General features: G+C 35.8%; 1 protein-coding gene across 9 annotated transcripts in view; it reads right to left on the bottom strand.

Moving 5' to 3' along the window:
* LOC106051354 (sarcolemmal membrane-associated protein-like) overlaps nt 1-23731 on the bottom strand; it is a 60886-nt gene that overhangs the window by 18183 nt on the left and 18972 nt on the right. For 7 of the 9 annotated variants that reach the window (XM_056027800.1, XM_056027799.1, XM_056027802.1 and 4 more), the window contains 12 exons: nt 4208-4286; nt 3600-3695; nt 3401-3472; nt 3134-3211; nt 2530-2730; nt 2008-2118; nt 1802-1859; nt 1632-1688; nt 1454-1543; nt 1247-1288; nt 1076-1138; nt 447-509 (listed from right to left, as the gene is read on the bottom strand). In XM_056027800.1, the coding sequence (XP_055883775.1) occupies nt 447-509; nt 1076-1138; nt 1247-1288; nt 1454-1543; nt 1632-1688; nt 1802-1859; nt 2008-2118; nt 2530-2730; nt 3134-3211; nt 3401-3472; nt 3600-3695; nt 4208-4286 (1010 nt within the window). Of the gene's footprint in view, nt 1-446; nt 510-1075; nt 1139-1246; nt 1289-1453; nt 1544-1631; nt 1689-1801; nt 1860-2007; nt 2119-2529; nt 2731-3133; nt 3212-3400; nt 3473-3599; nt 3696-4207; nt 4287-12830; nt 13119-20170; nt 20492-23731 lie in introns of those variants that run through there. The other 2 variants (XM_056027803.1, XM_056027805.1) reach the window with 2 other exon arrangements.

The following is a 23731-nucleotide window of genomic DNA, read 5'->3' on the forward strand; positions in this document are numbered from 1 at the left end:
GAATAATAAGACTAAAAATATATATTTTATTATATAAGTAGGGAATTTATTCTTTATCATACATAATGCTTAAAGTATTGAGTAGAAAATTTTCAAATATTTTAGCTTTGGAGTTTCTACAGGGGACCAAAACAAATGCTAATTCTTTCACAGCATGATACATGCTAACAAGAACTAAGAGTTACAAACAAAACATTTTCAAATATTTATACATAACAAAAAATAAACCATTTAATAACAATTAGTGCAAAATAATTAGGTCCAGTTTGAACATTAATATAAATTCTCAATTCACTTATTTTTGTAGCAGTAGCGCTATTTCAAGCTCCCATTAATAAAAGCATTAAAATGTAGTGTCTTAACTCCCTTTTTTTGTGTGTGCGTAGCAGCTGCTATTCCAAGCCCCCATTAAAAAAAAAAAGCATTAAAAGGTAGTGGTGCCTCACCTTCTAAGTTGGCTATTTTCATCAAATACTCTTTGGAATTGGTAAATGCAACTTCAAGTTCTTCTATTTAAAACAAGGAGGAGATTAAAAAAGAAATGTTAGGAGTCAAAGATGGGAGGATGACCTACAAAATGACAGAGAAGTCAACAAAATGAGTTACTTTACTCGACACTAATGGCCACAAATGTTTTGGATAGCTTGGATTTATTTATAACATACAGTAATGGCAGTTTGTATAAATATATACTTATATATTTTATTTATACTTTTAAAACTAACAAGCTTCAAAGTTGACTTTCTTAAGTGACAGTAAATAAGTTTTAAAAAAAACAGATTATTTAAGATTATCAAAACTTTCTTAAAAATAAACAATCTATTTCTCATTTTGCTAACTTCTCTATCTCACTCTGTGGGTCATGATCATTTTATTTTAAATCTTAAACAGAATTTTTCCAACAAATTATTAAGTACAATTTTAAACAGCTTTGATATTTATGACATCTAAACAACACACCAGAACACAAATGACGAGATATGACATACTTAAATACCAATCAAATGAAAGCAGAGCGGTACATATATAGGAAGTGAAGGCTAAACTAATGTAGGTTAGTGCTATGAACACTCACTCTGCAGGGATTCAACTTTATCATTGCTTTCTTTCAATCTGACATCAGATGTCTCCAATTTGCCTGAAAACCAGAAAATGATTTGTTATAAAAAGACTAATGCATTAATCTAAATTTTCACAAAGCCTTTTGATTCTATAAAGTTACAAAGAACAAAAAAAAAGGACTTACTTTTGTAAGTTTCAATTAATTTTTGCAGATCTTTGAGTTTCACTGTAGATAAAATAATTATAAGGATTAGTGCTTGAATGATTGGAATGATTGAAATGATTGACAATGATTTAATGATCATCATTGCAAAACCCAATGTGACATTTTTAAATAGTACTTTATGATTCTGAAATACTAAAACTAAAAAGTTAAAACTGTTTTCTTCACCTTCCAGATTCTCTGGAACATCATCTTCTTTAGGTGGTCCCAAAGGTATAATGTCAATAACCTCAGTGGTTGAGTCTAGAGAAAGCCGTGCTGTGAAACCAAAAAGGAATGATTAGCTACTACTCAACTAGAACTACTCAGCATCAGACCTGCGAACAAGAACAAACATAATTCTTACCCAGCTCCGCCATTTTCTGGTCGTCTTCATTGCTTTCTTTCATTGACTCAAGCTTGGCTGTAGAACAAAGCAATAGTTTAGCTTTGTCTTTGTTACATTGAGTTTTCATTAGGAAATGCCATTTATAGTCAAAATTCTAAAAATTAAAACCTAAACAAAGTGAACTTTACCTTTCATGGCAGAAAGCTGTTCTTTGGTGAAATCATTGTCTGCTGTTAATGATTCAATCTATGTTGAATTCAAATTAAAAAACATTAGATCAGAAGCAAAAATAAACTTAGTTCTTTGCATTTCAAGTAAAATAACTAAATGTAATAAACAAAAAAAAAACAGGAATATGCCTAGTTTTAAATACTAGCATTTGACTGTTTCTTACTTTGGCAGACAGCAATGTCTCCTGCAACACCATCTCCTCTAGTTTCTGAGAGATTTCAGCTTTTTCCACTTTTGCTTTCTCTAGTTCTGCATTGTGGTTTTGTTCAGCTTCCTAGAGTCACACAATGATTAGAAAATAAGTGACACTCATCCCAGTAATACACACATCCTCTAAGCAATATGATGTATACTGTTAACATTGGAAAATCAAAAATAAAATCAAAATAATGGACTACTAGCGTAAAAAATATTATTGGTTTAATCTAACTACTATCGGTGAATTATAATGAACATATCACATTTTACCCAATAATAAATTATATGTTCATGAGACCCATAGAAGTAAAGTGGAAATATAAATAACTTCTGTTCTGAGGCACTGTGACCAACCACATTTACTTTCTCTGATATCCCATAATTTTTGTATATAGAGAAACCAGACAAGAACATTGAAAACAAGATTTGACAAAGGGTTTTCATCCTAACAGCACCAGGGTGTAATAAAAGCCAGATAAAGACTTGCCGATAATTTTTCTTGCAACTCAGCAATTTCCTTCAACTGCTCCTGATACTTTTCAGCCAGCTGACTAAGTTCCCCTTGTGATGACTCGCACATGGACTTGAGGTGTGTGCACTCTTCTTTCATGTTGCCCAGAGACTGCTCTAAGTCTGACAGTTTGGTCACAGCTTCTAATTTTTCTTGCAATACCCGCCGCAGAGATTCCTGAACAAAGCAATTGTACAAAAATTTAATTACAAAAAAAAAGAGAACACTGATCCCTATTTCCCCCTAATTTAGTAAGATAACTAACATGCATCACTGTTTTCAGTTTCTATGGTATATTTTAGCTGTTGTACTATATCATTCAATCTAACCAGTAGGATTCTAGTAAATATTTTTATCAAGGTGTCATACTTTGGATTTGCTAGGTTTCATTATTAGAATTGATCCTTTCAGTCATTAATCAGTCATCAGTTTTAAGCTAATGGGACAATGCGCAGGCCTCTCACACCCCATTCCTTTTCCCACTGAAATATTTTCAAAAGTTGACACATTCACTAAAGACCATGAAGAGTTGATTCAGTCTCTCGCTTAATTTAACTAATACTTTTTAGTTTGTATGTACCTTAGAAGTAGTTTCATATTTGTTCTTATCTTCTTGTAAGGCTTGAAGTTCTTGTCTTAATATATCTTCACTATGGTTCTATCAGACAGAGAAGCAAGTTAAATATAATTAGAACTTGATGGTAAACATTTGTATTAATGAACTCTTAATAGACATTTCAGGATTAAATAATACACACAATTAATTTTCTTTTTTTTTTTTTTCAAGTGCAATGTTGAATTAAAATTTATAAATAAGCTTGCTTCATAAAATAACATAGCTATTGACCTTGGTGTATATATGAAGTTGGTTTTCCAGCATTTCAAGCCTTGATAACAGTTTATCTTCATCAATTAAAGCCTGCAGGAAATAGAAAATAAATAAGACAACTGATAAGCTAACAAAATAAATGTAACGAAATACTAAAAGCTTGAGGCAATGTCCTACAGGTTCATCAACATGGTGAATTAAAATGAGCAGTTTTTACCTGCCAGCCACTCTCAGAAGCTTCCTGAGTGTTGATCACCAACTGCCGCAATGCCAGGAGTTTCTGCTCCAACATCTTCTCTCGATGCAGAGCTTCCTATCAGACAGTAGTAAACAAAATTTGTCATTAAGATCAATGTCATTCCATGATCTCATTTCCAAATATAATAACAGCGAAAAATGTTTTGTGAATTCCCTTAATCAAAAGTAAAACCAATGTTATAAATTAGTATTAATAATACCTTGTTTTCCACAAGAAGAAATATAATTTAAAAAAAAAAAAACAAATTAGGAAGAAACAAATTTAAATATTTTTCATAAAAGAAAAAAAAAACCTGGCAAACATATATGCAAAAGTTGAATGATTCCAAATACATTAGTGATTTGTTTTAGAAAAGAAGCATAAAGGACACACAAAAATATTCAATCAACAAAGATGTCCTGTTTGGACATCAACAAAGATGTCCTGTTTGGACATCAACAAAGAAGTCCTGTTTGGACATCAACAAAGATGTCCTGTTTGGAGAACAAATGATTGCAAATGCTCAATTCATACCTGCACTCACAAACAACCAATCATTGAAAATTAAGCATGTGCTCCAATCTCACCTGTAAATACTGAGCCAGTTGGTAAAGATCTTGTGTCTGTAGAGAAAGTCCAGGTTGGTTCTCACCAGACAGGTAAGGTCTGAAATGTACCAGATGGACCCATGTTAATAGGAGTCTAATAGTTACATGAATACACTTGTAGCCCAATTTTTTGTCTACAGAAGGCACAAAAGTTTCTAAGGATAGTGAAATCAAGTAAGTACAGGTTAACAAAGAACCCCAAGTCACATATAACACAAACAAACTCTTAAAGAGAAAATAATACTGATATAAATAATATTAATGCAAGGTGATGTTTAAAAAGCGCTCAAAGTTAACATGCCCGGAACCCGGGGAATCAACTCTGATGGTATGAAAACCCTTTCTGTATAATTGTTTGCACTCCCTACCAGATATCAAGGACAAATGACAGTAGTGCAGCAATTTTTTTTTTCCATTGAGCAGAAGGGTGGTCTACTTTGTAGTGGCCCATTAAAAGTTTGTTTAGTCAATCAAAGTAATTAGATGACAAGAACACTCATTCTTAGATAGAATTTTTTTTTCTTCTTTTATTTTTAAGCAAGCTCTTAAGCTTTTAATATCTTTGTTTCATTAAACTAAAATGTGCAATTATTCTATTTTCAATGTCAGATCCAACCCAAAATAATTCTATAAATAATGTTATCCCTTTCTGTTTTCTATTGGATTGTAAATTCTAGATTGGGTTGTGGTCAATATAGTTTCACAGTGACCTATATAATATTCTTGTGACATTTGCTGAATACAGAACCTTTATTTTTCTGCTAATAATTCTATTCCTGGAAAGTAAAAGTACTAAAGTCTCAGGTTCTAAACTAAACTATCCTTAAAAAGAAGAAAAATAGAGTAACAAATCAAATCAATTAACCAGATATAATTTATGAGTACATTTCAGCCTAATTAATAAGCTGTGCTTACATCAGAGTGATTCAGAAACAAAAAAAGTAAAATGTATAATAAATTGGGGTCAAGGACTATCATAAGCTTGACAGTTAAAGTAAACAGCTATTTTAAGAGCCAAGTTAAGCATTTGCTGTTCTTCTCTTTTTTTTTAAATAATAAAACACAATCTGAAATGACTTCAAACCCTATGATATGAAATATAGAATTAATTACTATGAAATGGTCGTGCTGGCAGCTGTACTAAATAGAATGGAACTAATTTCCTGGAGAATAGTGATAGACAGAGAGTAGCAATCATCACACATAGAGAGTACATCCAAGGGGTAACATTCAAAGATAAACACAGAGTAGAAATGATCACATAAGAAATGATCACATACAGAGTAAAGATATAGAGATGAACACAGGGAGAGAGAGAGATGAACACAGAGAAGACAGGATCACATATAAAGGTAGAGATGAACACAGACTAGAAAAGAACACATATAGAGGTAGAGATGAACACAGACTAGAAAAGAACACATATAGAGGTAGAGATGAACACAGACTAGAAAAGAACACATATAGAGGTTGAGATGAACACAGACTAGAAAGGATCACATAAAGAGGTAGAGATGAACACAGACTAGAAAGAAACACATATAGAGGTAGAGATGAACACAGACTAGAAAAGAACACATATAGAGGTAGAGATGAACACAGACTAGAAAAGAACACATAGAGGTAGAGATGAACACAGAGAAGACAGGATCACATATAGAGGTAGAGATGAACACAGACTAGAAAAGAACACATATAGAGGTAGAGATGAACACAGACTAGAAAGGAACACATAAAGAGGTAGAGATGAACACAGACTAGAAAAGAACACATATAGAGGTAGAGATGAACACAGACTAGAAAAGAACACATATAGAAGTAGAGATGAACACAGACTAGAAAAGAACACATATAGAGGTAGAGATGAACACAGACTAGAAAAGAACACATATAGAGGTAGAGATGAACACAGAATAGAAAAGAACACATATAGAGGTAGAGATGAACACAGACTAGAAAGGATCACATATAGAGGTAGAGATGAACACAGACTAGAAAGGAACACATAAAGAGGTAGAGATGAACACAGACTAGAAAAGAACACATATAGAGGTAGAGATGAACACAGACTAGAAAAGAACACATATAGAGGTAGAGATGAACACAGACTAGAAAGGAACACATATAGAGGTAGAGATGAACACAGACTAGAAAAGAACACATATAGAGGTAGAGATGAACACAGACTAGAAAAGAACACATAAAGAGGTAGAGATGAACACAGACTAGAAAGGAACACATAAAGAGGTAGAGATGAACACAGACTAGAAAGGAACACATATAGAGGTAGAGATGAACACAGACTAGAAAAGAACACATATAGAGGTAGAGATGAACACAGACTAGAAAAGAACACATATAGAGGTAGAGATGAACACAGACTAGAAAGGAACACATATAGAGGTAGAGATGAACACAGACTAGAAAAGAACACATATAGAGGTAGAGATGAACACAGACTAGAAAAGAACACATAAAGAGGTAGAGATGAACACAGACTAGAAAGGAACACATAAAGAGGTAGAGATGAACACAGACTAGAAAGGAACACATAAAGAGGTAGAGATGAACACAGACTAGAAAAGAACACATATAGAGGTAGAGATAAACACAGACAAGAAAAGAACACATATAGAGGTAGAGATGAACACAGACTAGAAAAGAACACATATAGAGGTAGAGATGAACACAGACTAGAAAAGAACACATATAGAGGTAGAGATGAACACAGACTAGAAAAGAACACATATAGAGGTAGAGATGAACACAGACTAGAAAAGAACACATATAGAGGTAGAGATGAACACAGACTAGAAAAGAACACATATAGAGGTAGAGATGAACACAGACTAGAAAGGATCACATAAAGAGGTAGAGATGAACACAGACTAGAAAGAAACACATATAGAGGTAGAGATGAACACAGACTAGAAAAGAACACATATAGAGGTAGAGATGAACACAGACTAGAAAAGAACACATATAGAGGTAGAGATGAACACAGACTAGAAAAGAACACATAGAGGTAGAGATGAACACAGAGAAGACAGGATCACATAAAGAGGTAGAGATGAACACAGAGAAGACAGGATCACATAAAGAGGTAGAGATGAACACAGACTAGAAAAGAACACATAGAGGTAGAGATGAACACAGAGAAGACAGGAACACATAAAGAGGTAGAGATGAACACAGAGAAGACAGGATCACATAAAGAGGTAGAGATGAACACAGACTAGAAAAGAACACATAGAGGTAGAGATGAACACAGAGAAGACAGGATCACACAAAGAGGTAGAGATGAACACAGACTAGAAAGGAACACATATAGAGGTAGAGATGAACACAGACTAGAAAGGAACACATATAGAGGTAGAGATGAACACAGACTAGAAAAGAACACATATAGAGGTAGAGATAAACACAGACAAGAAAAGAACACATATAGAGGTAGAGATGAACACAGACTAGAAAAGAACACATATAGAGGTAGAGATGAACACAGACTAGAAAGGATCACATAAAGAGGTAGAGATGAACACAGACTAGAAAGAAACACATATAGAGGTAGAGATGAACACAGACTAGAAAAGAACACATATAGAGGTAGAGATGAACACAGACTAGAAAAGAACACATAGAGGTAGAGATGAACACAGAGAAGACAGGATCACATATAGAGGTAGAGATGAACACAGAGAAGACAGGATCACATAAAGAGGTAGAGATGAACACAGAGAAGACAGGATCACATAAAGAGGTAGAGATGAACACAGACTAGAAAAGAACACATAGAGGTAGAGATGAACACAGAGAAGACAGGAACACATAAAGAGGTAGAGATGAACACAGAGAAGACAGGATCACATAAAGAGGTAGAGATGAACACAGACTAGAAAAGAACACATAGAGGTAGAGATGAACACAGAGAAGACAGGATCACACAAAGAGGTAGAGATGAACACAGAGAAGACAGGATCACATAAAGAGGTAGAGATGAACACAGACTAGAAAAGAACACATAGAGGTAGAGATGAACACAGAGAAGACAGGAACACATAAAGAGGTAGAGATGAACACAGACTAGAAAAGAACACATAGAGGTAGAGATGAACACAGAGAAGACAGGATCACATAAAGAGGTAGAGATGAACACAGACTAGAAAAGAACACATAGAGGTAGAGATGAACACAGAGAAGAAAGGATCACATATAGAGGTAGAGATGAACACAGACTAGAAAAGAACACATATAGAGGTAGAGATGAACACAGACTAGAAAGGAACACATAAAGAGGTAGAGATGAACACAGACTAGAAAAGAACACATATAGAGGTAGAGATGAACACAGACTAGAAAAGAACACATATAGAAGTAGAGATGAACACAGACTAGAAAAGAACACATATAGAGGTAGAGATGAACACAGACTAGAAAAGAACACATATAGAGGTAGAGATGAACACAGACTAGAAAAGAACACATATAGAGGTAGAGATGAACACAGACTAGAAAGGATCACATATAGAGGTAGAGATGAACACAGACTAGAAAGGAACACATAAAGAGGTAGAGATGAACACAGACTAGAAAGGAACACATATAGAGGTAGAGATGAACACAGACTAGAAAAGAACACATATAGAGGTAGAGATGAACACAGACTAGAAAGGAACACATATAGAGGTAGAGATGAACACAGACTAGAAAAGAACACATATAGAGGTAGAGATGAACACAGACTAGAAAAGAACACATAAAGAGGTAGAGATGAACACAGACTAGAAAGGAACACATAAAGAGGTAGAGATGAACACAGACTAGAAAGGAACACATAAAGAGGTAGAGATGAACACAGACTAGAAAAGAACACATATAGAGGTAGAGATAAACACAGACAAGAAAAGAACACATATAGAGGTAGAGATGAACACAGACTAGAAAAGAACACATATAGAGGTAGAGATGAACACAGACTAGAAAGGATCACATAAAGAGGTAGAGATGAACACAGACTAGAAAGAAACACATATAGAGGTAGAGATGAACACAGACTAGAAAAGAACACATATAGAGGTAGAGATGAACACAGACTAGAAAAGAACACATAGAGGTAGAGATGAACACAGAGAAGAAAAGAACACATATAGAGGTAGAGATGAACACAGACTAGAAAGGAACACATAAAGAGGTAGAGATGAACACAGACTAGAAAAGAACACATATAGAGGTAGAGATGAACACAGACTAGAAAAGAACACATATAGAAGTAGAGATGAACACAGACTAGAAAAGAACACATATAGAGGTAGAGATGAACACAGACTAGAAAAGAACACATATAGAGGTAGAGATGAACACAGACTAGAAAAGAACACATATAGAGGTAGAGATGAACACAGACTAGAAAAGAACACATATAGAGGTAGAGATGAACACAGACTAGAAAAGAACACATATAGAGGTAGAGATGAACACAGACTAGAAAGGATCACATAAAGAGGTAGAGATGAACACAGACTAGAAAGAAACACATATAGAGGTAGAGATGAACACAGACTAGAAAAGAACACATATAGAGGTAGAGATGAACACAGACTAGAAAAGAACACATATAGAGGTAGAGATGAACACAGACTAGAAAAGAACACATAGAGGTAGAGATGAACACAGAGAAGACAGGATCACATAAAGAGGTAGAGATGAACACAGAGAAGACAGGATCACATAAAGAGGTAGAGATGAACACAGACTAGAAAAGAACACATAGAGGTAGAGATGAACACAGAGAAGACAGGAACACATAAAGAGGTAGAGATGAACACAGAGAAGACAGGATCACATAAAGAGGTAGAGATGAACACAGACTAGAAAAGAACACATAGAGGTAGAGATGAACACAGAGAAGACAGGATCACACAAAGAGGTAGAGATGAACACAGACTAGAAAGGAACACATATAGAGGTAGAGATAAACACAGACTAGAAAGGAACACATATAGAGGTAGAGATGAACACAGACTAGAAAAGAACACATATAGAGGTAGAGATAAACACAGACAAGAAAAGAACACATATAGAGGTAGAGATGAACACAGACTAGAAAAGAACACATATAGAGGTAGAGATGAACACAGACTAGAAAGGATCACATAAAGAGGTAGAGATGAACACAGACTAGAAAGAAACACATATAGAGGTAGAGATGAACACAGACTAGAAAAGAACACATATAGAGGTAGAGATGAACACAGACTAGAAAAGAACACATAGAGGTAGAGATGAACACAGAGAAGACAGGATCACATATAGAGGTAGAGATGAACACAGAGAAGACAGGATCACATAAAGAGGTAGAGATGAACACAGACTAGAAAGGAACACATATAGAGGTAGAGATGAACACAGAGAAGACAGGATCACACAAAGAACACATAAAGAGGTAGAGATGAACACAGACTAGAAAGGATCACATAAAGAGGTAGAGATGAACACAGACTAGAAAGGAACACATATAGAGGTAGAGATGAACACAGAGAAGACAGGATCACACAAAGAGGTAGAGATGAACACAGAGAAGACAGGATCACATAAAGAGGTAGAGATGAACACAGACTAGAAAAGATCACATAAAGAGGTAGAGATGAACACAGACTAGAAAAGATCACATAAAGAGGTAGAGATGAACACAGAGAAGACAGGATCACATAAAGAGGTAGAGATGAACACAGACTAGAAAAGATCACATAAAGAGGTAGAGATGAACACAGAGAAGACAGGAACACATATAGATGTAGAGATGAACACAGAGAAGACAGGAACACATATAGAGGTAGAGATGAACACAGACTAGAAAAGATCACATAAAGAGGTAGAGATGAACACAGACTAGAACAGAACACATAAAGAGGTAGAGATGAACACAGAGAAGACAGGATCACATAAAGAGGTAGAGATGAACACAGACTAGAAATGATCATACATATTTTTTTCATTTAAAAAAAAACAACAAAATGTTTACTTCTGCAAATATTAACCAAATGTTAGTTGACTTATGGAGAGAAGGGTGTGGCCTATCTTCAATGTGGCAGGCAAAGTCCCTGCTGTGTTGATGGCTTAGGAAACAAAGATGGAAACTGTCATCTCTCTTACATTGTTTATAAAGCTGTGTGTTGAGCTAACACGATGCCAGCCAGAGTGCTAACAGCACAGTCACTTAGAAGCACAATTGCTACCCCCCCCCCTTATTTTTTTTGCTATGCTTCTAAATTGCCTCTTAGAGGTTTGTTTTGACTATAAAATGTTTATATACACAAAGTGGTGTAATGAGGTCAGAGGAACCATAGGTTAGGGAGGGTACTGTTAGTGTAATCATAGCCTACTAGCAGCTGCTGCTATGTTTGGGGTGAAGGACAGTAGAAGATAACTTGAAGATAATACCCACTTATAGGACAGGCTCTCCACCACCAATAAAATACAACAAAAGAAGAAACAATGCATAGGATGTGCCAAGTGTCTGGCTTAAGAAAAGAGTCTTAGAATACCTGGTCGAGAGGCCAAGTGCGCTTGAACTTGGCTTGGCTTGGCTACCTAGAAGGTGGCTCGAGGTTCGAAACCCGACTCGGGCAGAGTTGTGTTTACTGAGCGCCTAAAGGCAGCATGGAAAACCAACTCCCTCTCCCCCCCCCCCAACCCACTAGTCCACAAATGAGATTGGACCAAAAGCGCTCTGAGCATGCTATAAGAAAGTAGCGCTTTATAAAAGCTATAATAATAATAATACACACAAAAGAGGAAATGAACATTGATGCTCACCAGACTATTAACTAGTGTTCAAGTGTAGTGTAAATTGATTCATCTATGTTTGTATTGAATGAGCATTATTGTCTATCAAATCTTGTTTCTTACTTACGGCACAGATGTGACAGTGACATTGGAAAAGTGATTCTAACAAACTCAGAGTAGGAATGTTGGGAACAAGACAACATTCAAAGAAAACAAAAGAAAGATAGTTTTACATTTTCAAATTCAAAGGCTTCCCACTAGACAGAGACAAGACAGAAAGAGGATAGGTAGTAGTATATATTAAATGTATGCTAGAGGTCAAAGTAAATATATTTGTTTAAATGACTGGGAAATCACTTAGAGAATGAGAATGTGGGGAGGGATACACTTCATTTTTTTAAACTTCACTTTAACTTTGATAACATTCTCTTTCAAAACACAAAAATTAACAAATCGGCATAAAATACTAATAGGATTGAATCAAAACTTACTTGACTTTTTAATTGTAAATACAAAACTGTGTTGTTGTTTTTTTCAAGATGATCTAGATATGCGTGGTGTGTGTTTGGGAACATTTGTGTTTAGCACAAGGGAAACTATACAAGCCGTGTGATGTTAGGTTAGACTAATACCAAACAAAAAAAAACACATTTAGATCTACATCTGCACTGAAAATAGGTTTGAAAAAAAAAAGTCTTTACTTCGAAGTAGGCTACTTTGTGTGATGTAAACACAGCTATGATCCAGACAGGCAACAATAGTGAAAGCATGAGAACATAACTCGTACACTATCTGATGACATGAAAAGTTCATTTACCACTCAACACACGATCATCCTAATTTAGTAATTAGCTTCTGAATTAACACCAAGCGTTATACAGTTCAAGTCATCAAAGTACTCCAGTTAGTAAGCTACATCTTGTTCAGGCTATCACACAAGTCCGTGAATTAAGTGTAGGATGGTCTATAGATAGCACACACATACACATCCTCATTTTTATGGGGGAAGAATCTGTAAATTCCAAAAAGGCCTTAACATGGCTTCGTGAGCCACCAAGGACAACACCCATCACACTGTCGCGCGCAGACACACACACACACACATCTACCTCATCGCTGCTACATGTGATTTCATAGTTTGGGGTCAAAGGTTATCACTAAAGAGGCTGCTCCACAGCTACGAGAGGAAGAACTAACACTGTTTTATCCAACTAACAAAAAACACAGCCAGAAACATAATGGAGAGATACGGAGGAGAGCTATCAAGGCATTAGGTCATTAGGTAGGCAATAGCTAATGTAAGGCCCAGTTCTTGCATGCTGCCATGTGACAGGACTGATGTCCATTAGTTCTGTAAGTCCTCTATTGTGGATGTTCATGATCAGCTACACAATGTCAAGGACGCTCAATTGAACTTCACTATTACTATCTAAATTTAAAAAAATAATAATAATTTTAATACTATCTAATGCTTTATTCAAACTAAGTCCTAGAGTGAAAGTCTAATGCTTTATTCAAACTAAGTCCTAGAGTGAAAGTCTAATGCTTTATTCAAACTAAGTCCTAGAGTGAAAGTCTAATGCTTTATTCAAACTAAGTCCTAGAGTGAAAGTCTAATGCTTTATTCAAACTAAGTCCTAGAGTGAAAGTCTAATGCTTTATTCAAACTAAGTCCTAGAGTGAAAGTCTAATGCTTTATTCAGACAAAGTCCTAGAGTGAAAGTCTAATGCTTTATTCAAACTAAGTCCTAGAGTGAAAGTCTAATGCTTTATTCAAACTAAGTCCTAGAGTGAAAGTCTAATGCTTTATTCAGACAAAGTCCTAGAGTGAAAGTCTAATGCTTTATTCAAACTAAGTCCTAGAGTGAAAGTCTAATGCTTTATTCAAACTAAGTCCTAGAGTGAAAGTCTAATGCTTTATTCAAACTAAGTCCTAGAGTGAAAGTCTAATGCTTTATTCAAACTAAGTCCTAGAGTGAAAGTCTAATGCTTTATTCAAACTAAGTCCTAGAGTGAAAGTCTAATGCTTTATTCAAACTAAGTCCTAGAGTGAAAGTCTAATGCTTTATTCAAACTAAGTCCTAGAGTGAAAGTCTAATGCTTTATTCAGACAAAGTCCTAGAGTGAAAGTCTAATGCTTTATTCAAACTAAGTCCTAGAGTGAAAGTCTAATGCTTTATTCAAACTAAGTCCTAGAGTGAAAGTCTAATGCTTTATTCAAACTAAGTCCTAGAGTGAAAGTCTAATGCTTTATTCAGACAAAGTCCTAGAGTGAAAGTCTAATGCTTTATTCAAACTAAGTCCTAGAGTGAAAGTCTAATGCTTTATTCAAACTAAGTCCTAGAGTGAAAGTCTAATGCTTTATTCAAACTAAGTCCTAGAGTGAAAGTCTAATGCTTTATTCAAACTAAGTCCTAGAGTGAAAGTCTAATGCTTTATTCAAACTAAGTCCTAGAGTGAAAGTCTAATGCTTTATTCAGACAAAGTCCTAGAGTGAAAGTCTAATGCTTTATTCAAACTAAGTCCTAGAGTGAAAGTCTAATGCTTTATTCAAACTAAGTCCTAGAGTGAAAGTCTAATGCTTTATTCAAACTAAGTCCTAGAGTGAAAGTCTAATGCTTTATTCAAACTAAGTCCTAGAGTGAAAGTCTAATGCTTTATTCAAACTAAGTCCTAGAGTGAAAGTCTAATGCTTTATTCAGACTAAGTCCTAGAGTGAAAGTCTAATGCTTTATTCAAACTAAGTCCTAGAGTGAAAGTCTAATGCTTTATTCAAACTAAGTCCTAGAGTGAAAGTCTAATGCTTTATTCAGACTAAGTCCTAGAGTGAAAGTCTAATGCTTTCTCCGTATTGAAGTTTGTGTTATAAACAGAAGAGTTTGGACTATTGGATTCTCTACTACTATAAAGTGTATCAACCTTTTGAAAAGCAAAAAAAAAAAAAAAAAAACCCAGCTTATCACCAGTTCCGTTTATTGTATACACCGCCTACCTACACTAAGAAGCTATTTCTAAGCTAACTGCCAATAAACTAACACACAAAATATTCCCATTTTGAAACTGAAATAAGTAAAACTTCGTCAAAGAACCAAGTCTTCTATGGACTAGAACGCAGTGAAGTCTACTCCATATGTTCAGAGAACAAAAAAAGCGACAAACAAAAAAAAAGCGACAAACAAAAAAAAAAGAAGCGACAAACAAAAAAAAAAGCGACAAAAAAAAAAAAGCACACTCGAAGATCAGATCAGTAGAGAAACGTTTCTTTCTGAAGGCCAACTAAACAAAAGTCTCAGTAAAAACATTGTAGAGAGACATTATGACGTGAAATCAATCAGAAAGCATTTGGTGTTCAAGAAAATAAAGGTGAAACATTTTGCTCGTCTCTAATGCTTCTTATTCTCTGTTGGCTACTTGTTACTAGACTGACTCTTTATATCTAGTAGACATAATATAGCTAGTCAGACATAATGTAAGCAGTCTATATACCAATTAGACCTAATGTAGCCAGTCTGTATAAGATATCTAGCAGACCTAATGTAGCCAGTCTGTATAAGGTATCTAGCAGACCTAATGTAGCCAGTCTGTATAAGGTATCTAAAAGACCTAATGTAGCCAGTCTGTATAAGATATCTAGCAGACCTAATGTAGCCAGCCTGTATAAGGTATCTAGCAGACCTAATGTAGCCAGCCTTTATAGATATCTAGCAGACCTAATGTAGCCAGCCTGTATAAGGTATCTAGCAGACCTAATGTAGCCAGCCTGTATAAGGTATCTAGCAGACCTAATGTAGCCAGTCTGTATAAGGTATCTAGCAGACCTAATGTAGCCAGCCTGTATAAGGTATCTAGCAGACCTAATGTAGCCAGCCTGTATAAGGTATCTAGCAGACCTAATGTAGCCAGCCTGTATAAGGTATCTAGCAGACCTAATGTAGCCAGCCTGTATAAGGTATCTAGCAGACCTAATGTAGCCAGCCTTTATAGATATCTAGCAGACCTAATGTAGCCAGCCTGTATAAGGTATCTAGCAGACCTAATGTAGCCAGCCTGTATAAGGTATCTAGCAGACCTAATGTAGCCAGCCTGTATAAGGTATCTAGCAGACCTAATGTAGCCAGCCTGTATAAGGTATCTAGCAGACCTAATGTAGCCAGCCTTTATAAGATATCTAGCAGACCTAATGTAGCCAGCCTGTATAAGGTATCTAGCAGACCTAATGTAGCTAGTGTGTAAATCTAGCTGACATAATGTGTCCAAGAAAACTCTACATTTCAGAAACATATTTCGTTTCCTAGGCTCCGAGTTCAACTTGTATGGAGAGAAAAAGTTATTGGCTACCCATTAGGGCTATATTTAGCCCCCCAGATTGGCATTCAACTTTCCCTAAACACCGATCAAAGAGAGCTCTTGTCAAACTACTATTAGCGTTTGTTATTTTAAGCCGGAGGTCGGGAGGTAAAAAAAGAAAATGTAGCTAAATTTAAACCAATTTGTTCCAATGGAATAAGGGAGACAACTAGCAGTGTGCATTTCCTCTTCCCCCTTGGAAAGGTGAATGAAGTCAACACTTTCACACGCGTGAGAATGACATAAAATTGCGAAGAGATCGTGATTTCTTTTGGAAGCACCACTCTCTGTTGACAAATGTAACAAGAATACTGTGTGACTAGCACAATGCGTGCTGAGAGGATTTTCTATTTAAAAAAGCAGTTTTTAAAAAAAAATAAAAAAATCTTCATACTTATAGCAATGCTATCTAAAGGTCAACCCAACAATGAAATTTGAACTCTAAACATATAGATTCTGGTTATATGAGTGAGCAGAGGCAGCTATTAGACACCTTTCACCTCCCCCCGCACTTTTTTTCCATTTGGAGTAACAAAAACCTTTGCTACTCCATAGAGCATTTGAGTCACTTTGAGTCAAGATCTAAACCCATCATGGCTACAGCTCAGCCATAGGAATAAATAAAAGTGTTTCAGAAACCGACAATGGAAGATAAAAAGAAACCGACATTCTATTCCTTTGAAAAAAATAGCTCGGTAAAAGATTAAAAAGCATTCGCATTAGTAATTAACTTAATAAATGTGATTCAAAATTGTCAGTACATAGTTTTTGGGACATAGCAATATTCAAGCGCATAGTGTGCCATTTATTGCATAGCTTATATCCTCAACTCACTCTGTCTGGTACAGATTTCAAACACGTATTTTCTCCCACACCCATTTTTTGGATGGAGTCAAAAATGTATACAATTATTTATTCAGCCTAATAAAACATGAATAACTAAAACAATTAGTAAATTAACTACTGATAATTAATTATTGTGTATGATACCAAAAAGGGAAACTAATATTCAGTATCAAGAGACATGGCTAAATATATGTTTATTTATTGTACCTAGCAAAATATTAATCAATTTCAAAATAACAAATTAGTCAATAAATTATTGGCAATTAACCATTTTGTTCGATATTGAAAATCCATCCATCCATCCCAGTGGCGTTACAGCCCATGGAGGGCTCTGGCTTGCTTCAACACATCCTTCCATTCAGATCTCTCCTGGGCACCTCGTCTCCACGCCCTAACTCCAAGCTGTTGCAGCTCTGCTTCCACATCACCAATCCATCGCATTCGGGGTCTGCCTTTGGGTCGCCTACCTTTTGGTTTTTGCCTGTATACGATTTTCGCCCCTTTGTCATCTGACATTCTTTCAAGGTGACCTGCCCAACGTAGTCTGTTCTTTTTTATTTCCGTCACTATTGGTGGGTCTTCATACAATTGATATAAATCATGGTTAGTGCGTGTCCTCCACCCTGTTTCATCCTGTATGGCACCATAGATTTTCCTAAAGATTTTCCGTTCCCAAGTATGAAGTAAATTTTCAGATGTCTTAGTAAGTGTCCAGGTCTCACTTCCATACATTGCTGCTGGTCTTATTATGGTTTTGTATATTATTTTCTTGGTTTTTCATGAAATTGTTTTGCTCTTAAGTAAATGTTGATATTGAAAAAAGGGAAATGAATTCCATATTATTGAGATATATGTATATATAGTTGTAAATGTGGACCCCTTAGATTAAAACACAATATAAAACATTATATATTTTTTTTCTTCTTGTTTTATCTTATTTAATTTTTTTTTTTTTTTTTTTTGGGGGGAGGTAATTGCTTGATTAGTATATAAGTACATTGATAGTTCACATCAGCCCACATCTAACCTTAAAATGAATTCCTAAAACTACTGTGAGTTAAAGGATTTGTTCAATAAAATGTGTGGGGGATATAAGTTTAAACAAAATTCTTCAGATACTTTTAGAACCCTATCAATTCTGTTAAAACTGAGAAATTCTATTTCCCCAAGGGGCTACGTCCGCAAGGGAAAAAGCATCGCGTGTCTGGTTACTGCACTGCCTTTGAGGCCGCTTAGTTTCAACAATAAAATTATGTCCTTTAAATGAATGAGGGGATATAGAGGAGGCTCTTATAGTTTGAACACCCCATCGGATTCTCCTTTCTAAACGGGTCGCTTTTTTTTGTTTGTAATTCATTTGTTTTTATGTTTGGAGCTAAAATCGACGATTCGGGACTGAACATGTCCAATTTTAGATAAGTTCTGGTAATTTTGTTCCGTTTTTCCAAAGCAGATGGCAGTTATTTAGATTCTCGGTAACCATGTATGTTAAGCTGTTGTTTTAACCTCCCCCGGCAATTCATACCCATATAAGGGATGAAGGCTATATCATGAGCCTGTTTGATCGTAGGCTGATGGGCATATCAAAATAAGCTTCCAAACATCTTTAGAAAGACATTCCAATCACATTTATACCGTTAGCTGTTAAATAAAATTAAAAAAGGGGGTGTCCAAACAAATAATAATGAATTCAGCTCATTCTCCTTTTTGAACACAGCAAAATCGTATTAAGAAATATTATTGGGATTAATAAATCTATGATTTTTTCAATGAATAAACATGACCTAGATAGAGATATCTAGAATATATAACTTATGAATGAAAGAAAAAGTGTGGGCTGCTAATTTGAAGCCAGAGACCATGCCCACTGCATGTGATCACGCAAGATAAGCTGGCGGTAAGGAGAGGTATACACTCAGCGAGTAGTGTCACAAACTATCCAACAGGCAGTGGAGGGAAGGGGGAGAGAGTCATGAAAAGAATTATGAGCATCTATGGGAGGGAGGGGATGTTAAGGTGTCACAAAACGAACATCCAAATTATGAAAACAAGAAGAGCTCTAGGGTCCTTGGATGGGAGTTAAAAGAAAGACAGAGAGAAAATACAAGTAGCCTAGTAGAAAATATCATGTTTATTAAATTAAAATAATTAATTTATAGCTCTATAATCTATATAAATTTATTTCTGTCTGTTTCTACACATAGATTATATAGGTATTTAAATAAATAAACTATACACGATATATATATATATATATAGAAATAGAGAGAGTATATGAGGAAATAGACTATAAATACATATTGCAAAATTGAATCTACTTCTTTTACTACAATCTAAATAATTTTTAAGTAACACCGATATAATTTATTAGCAATTACATAGTGGTGTTCAACACCGGTGCTCACTGTTCAACTAAAGGAGAAAGCCCAAAAACTGCGTTCAAAATAGGAGCATGAAGTGACCTAATTTATTTTAAAATAAAATCTTGACTATGGGTGGTAATACAAAGGAACACAACTATTTTTATAGTCCTTTAGTTGCAGAATAAGAATCTGCTTTCAGTTTTTTTGTAAGTTAAACCTTCACCAAATAAAAAAATAAAATAAAAAATTGACCTAGTTCCCGAAAGTCGGTGTTCAGTTATAAGAATCTACCATACACTTTGATGTGAATATTTCAGAAACTGTCATAAACACCAAGCAGACAGAAAACAATGTTACAAAAATAGCTTGTGTGGAAACACAAACTAAAAATCGGCCCCCGAAGTGGTCCGTCCAGGCAAGTAAAAAGGCAGGTTTCAATATTTTCAGAAAAAAAAAGATAAATGAAAAAAAGTCTTACAGGCGAGCAGTGTTTACAAACTCAACAATTGTTAATCACTAGATCTAAATCAATCAACATATGTATATAAATGGATCTGTTTGGGTATCACAAGATGTCAAGTTTAATTTACTGACTACTCACATGAGATAGTGGTCGCAAATGACCGAGAAGAGATTCAAACTTCTCTCCTCGGGCCACCCCGTGCTGTAGATCATTGCTGCTGAAGTGCGGACGATCAAATTGGGCGGCGGTGAAGAATAGTCAACAACATGACAGGCAGAGACTTTGAAGAAGATAAAAACTTACGCTTGAGTAGACCACATAGGATAGATCACATTTACTCCGAAGGCAGTATAGACCTACTCACGCTTGAGTACACCTCATAGGATAGTATACACACCAACTTCAATTTAGATAAAGGTAAGGTTCCTAATTTTAACCAAGCACGGTACATCAAAGTGCAGTTAAGCAGAATTATACCTTGAAAAAACCCAAGCACCGAACGAAAAAAAAAACAAACACGAAATCGGGGAAATATGAAGAAATGAAGGGGAGCAACTCCCGCGCCAATGACGTCAGTAGGGTAGAGGATAACCGGAAAGGGTAGAAAATAGATTTTTAAAAAAAATTGGTCAAAAAGAGTAGGCGGGGGGGGGGGGGGGTGAGGTATGGAAGATGCAGAGCACCACAAGGAGATAATGTCATCTAAAAATAGAAGATGAAAAAACCGGAATCCCAGGTAGATTTGTAAGGAAGGAGAGCTAGTATTGGTTTGAGAGCCTGCTTCAAGACACATATATAAATCTCACTACTTATTCAAAAAGAAAGGGTCATAAGTTGGACCAGTACAGAACACAAGTTCGTAAAGTACAAGATGACATAGAACGTTTAACCTCGCCAGGAAAAACAGTTTCTAAAACTACCAGACACGAAAGAGTTTGTCCTCAATATGCCAACTCTAGATTCTACATTTACGCTATGTCAGTTTTTGACATGTCGATCAGACGAATAAAAAAAAATGTAGCATGATATCTCCTGGTGAAAATCTTCACATTTCTGTTCAACTGTGTCTTTGCGTAACATATAATTGTTGACGATGGAAATCTCGAAAGACCAAAAAGGATTTTCAATGTCTTTAACCAAATAATAAAAATAATAATAACAATTTCAATACAAATGTATGTTAACTCTTTCTCTCCGTAATTATTTACCAGATTCTGGTGGAATCAACGCTGGTATCGTCAGTTAGGAGAGAAAGAGTTAACACGTACTATGGCAAAAACAATATAAAAAAAATGTGTAGAAGACGCCTGGAGAATTATTTCTGAAGCTCACAACGCGGGAAAATTTATGGGGGAAAAAAAAGGGGGTGGGCGCTCAGCTTTTATTCCACTAATAACTCCATACATTTTTTCCAGGACACCCAAGAGGAACAGCTAGAACATTTATTGGGGGCGTGGTGGCAAAGCGTTTAGCTTCTTGACCGAGAAGTCTCGGGTTCGAATCCCGGTGAAGAGAGGGATTTTGAATTTCGGAATTTTTAGGACGCCCTGAGTCCGCCAAACTGTAATGGGCACCAGACATTTGTTGAGGGGAAAAATTAAGGTGGTTGATCATTTTGCTGGCCACATGACACCCATGGGCCACAGAAACAAAATGGCCTTTACAACATCTGCCCCATAGATCACAAGGTCTGAAAGGGGGAACTGTTTTTTTAATTGAACATTTATTATATAAATTTGATTTTTACATGTAAAAATATATCTGCAACGAACACCGGAGAATTGTGTGAAATGTCTGAGTATGTCCTAAAGTTTCTTTTCTTTTTCGTTAAATTTTGTTATACCCTTTCGTAACACTATGGAATCTTATAGCCCTCCCCCAAACACCATAGCTGGTGGAGCACAAACGAATTTATTTTCGCCTGGGGAGGGGGGTCACATTTAAAAAGTTTGAAAAACATGAGATAATCCTATTTTTACTGTTTTAACATCGAAGGGAGAGAATCTTTGTGATAAGTAATAGAAATCTTTAATTCATGGCTTGTTTCCCTTGATACATACACTAGATAAGTGCCCCCTCACAGACAAATTACAATTAATTAGTTCAGCCTCTAACGAATTTATTTTCGCCTGGGGAGGGGGGTCACATTTAAAAAGTTTGAAAAACATGAGATAATCCTATTTTTACTGTTTTAACATCGAAGGGAGAGAATCTTTGTGATAAGTAATAGAAATCTTTAATTCATGGCTTGTTTCCCTTGATACATACACTAGATAAGTGCCCCCTCACAGACAAATTACAATTAATTAGTTCAGCCTCTAAATTACAACGTCAGGCCAGACAGAGAGCGGAATGAATAAAACATTGTTACAAACATAATCAAATGTAGAAATGGGTACAGAAAAATCTCGTGATTAAAGCCACACCATAGGAACAATGGTCCTGGTCAAAATGAATGGACTTGTTCATTTATTTGGACCAATCGTTGTAGCCGATAAGACTCGTGTACAACTCTCTCGCCACCAAAACATGAGCCTCTATTAGGAAGCCAGGAGATACTGATGGACGGTTGTAGATATGCTAGTCAGACGAACATATATAAACACGTAGATAGCACTTAATGACTCACAAACGCAGAAAAAAAAAACACATTGCTAAACAGCAACAAGCGAAGAAGATGTTTCTACTCTCTTTGACACTCTACTTTTCTACGCTAGAAAACTTGCCAGATGTTTCAACTTTTATGTCTCTACTTTGTGGGAGAAAACAACATCAAGCGATGTTTTGAAAAAGAATGTTGTACATTTTATAATTATAAACAACTTTCTTCCGATTACGTCTGGTCCAAATGATGCTCTCCCTTTTTCTTAGTTTTAAAGCTGGCTGTGATCATTGCTTTCTCTTTATTCGTATACAACTGGCAATCAGCTTTGTATACAAGGAGTGCAACAAACAGATCTAACAAAGAATTGAATGCGCATAGCTCACTATAGTGTGAGTGTAAGGCGTCTTTCAATTGATACATTGAGTCCCATGACAAGCGTTTGATACGTGAATACACAATCTGTACAAGCGGAGCCCGCCAACCTAAAGCCATTCCCCTTTATTGCTGGAGCTCAATGCAGTTGACAAGGCCTGGACACTAGAAAGACGTGCGGTTACATTTGTCTGATTGAACAGTAATTAGGTTTAGATATGTTGATCTGCTCTCGGGGAGGACAACACAGGATAATAGCCTGCGTCATTTGTTGTTTGTAATATTGTCACACGATAGGCTGCTTCTAACGTACGTAGAGGTGTGTGCGCTTTTGTTTTCTTTGTCCTTATCAGAATGCAGGCTGAGAGAGAGAGAGAGAGGGGGGGTACAATTATATACCAGGAGACAGACTTGGCACAGTCCCAGCCAAACCAATACGTCCAGCTGATTCTTCTCAATGGTTTGAATGAATGAAACAAAAAGCGGGGGGGGACCGTTAGTATCCAACCAACAATTGAGTAAAAAGCCAGATCAAGCTTCAGTCAATCTATTCAACTAGACCTGTACGTTTGCCTACTTATTGTGTCAAGGAAATAGTTATGGTCCTTCAGAGATTTTAAAGAGAGAAGTTGTCTCCTGAGGTTATGCTCTGTTGTTTTTTCTCTCCAGTATTTCTCGCCCAGTACTGAAGTATACTTTGAAATATCAGTTTCGCCTTACAA

Source organism: Biomphalaria glabrata, chromosome 4, assembly GCF_947242115.1.
Source record: "Biomphalaria glabrata chromosome 4, xgBioGlab47.1, whole genome shotgun sequence".
Lineage (NCBI taxonomy): Eukaryota > Metazoa > Mollusca > Gastropoda > Planorbidae > Biomphalaria > Biomphalaria glabrata.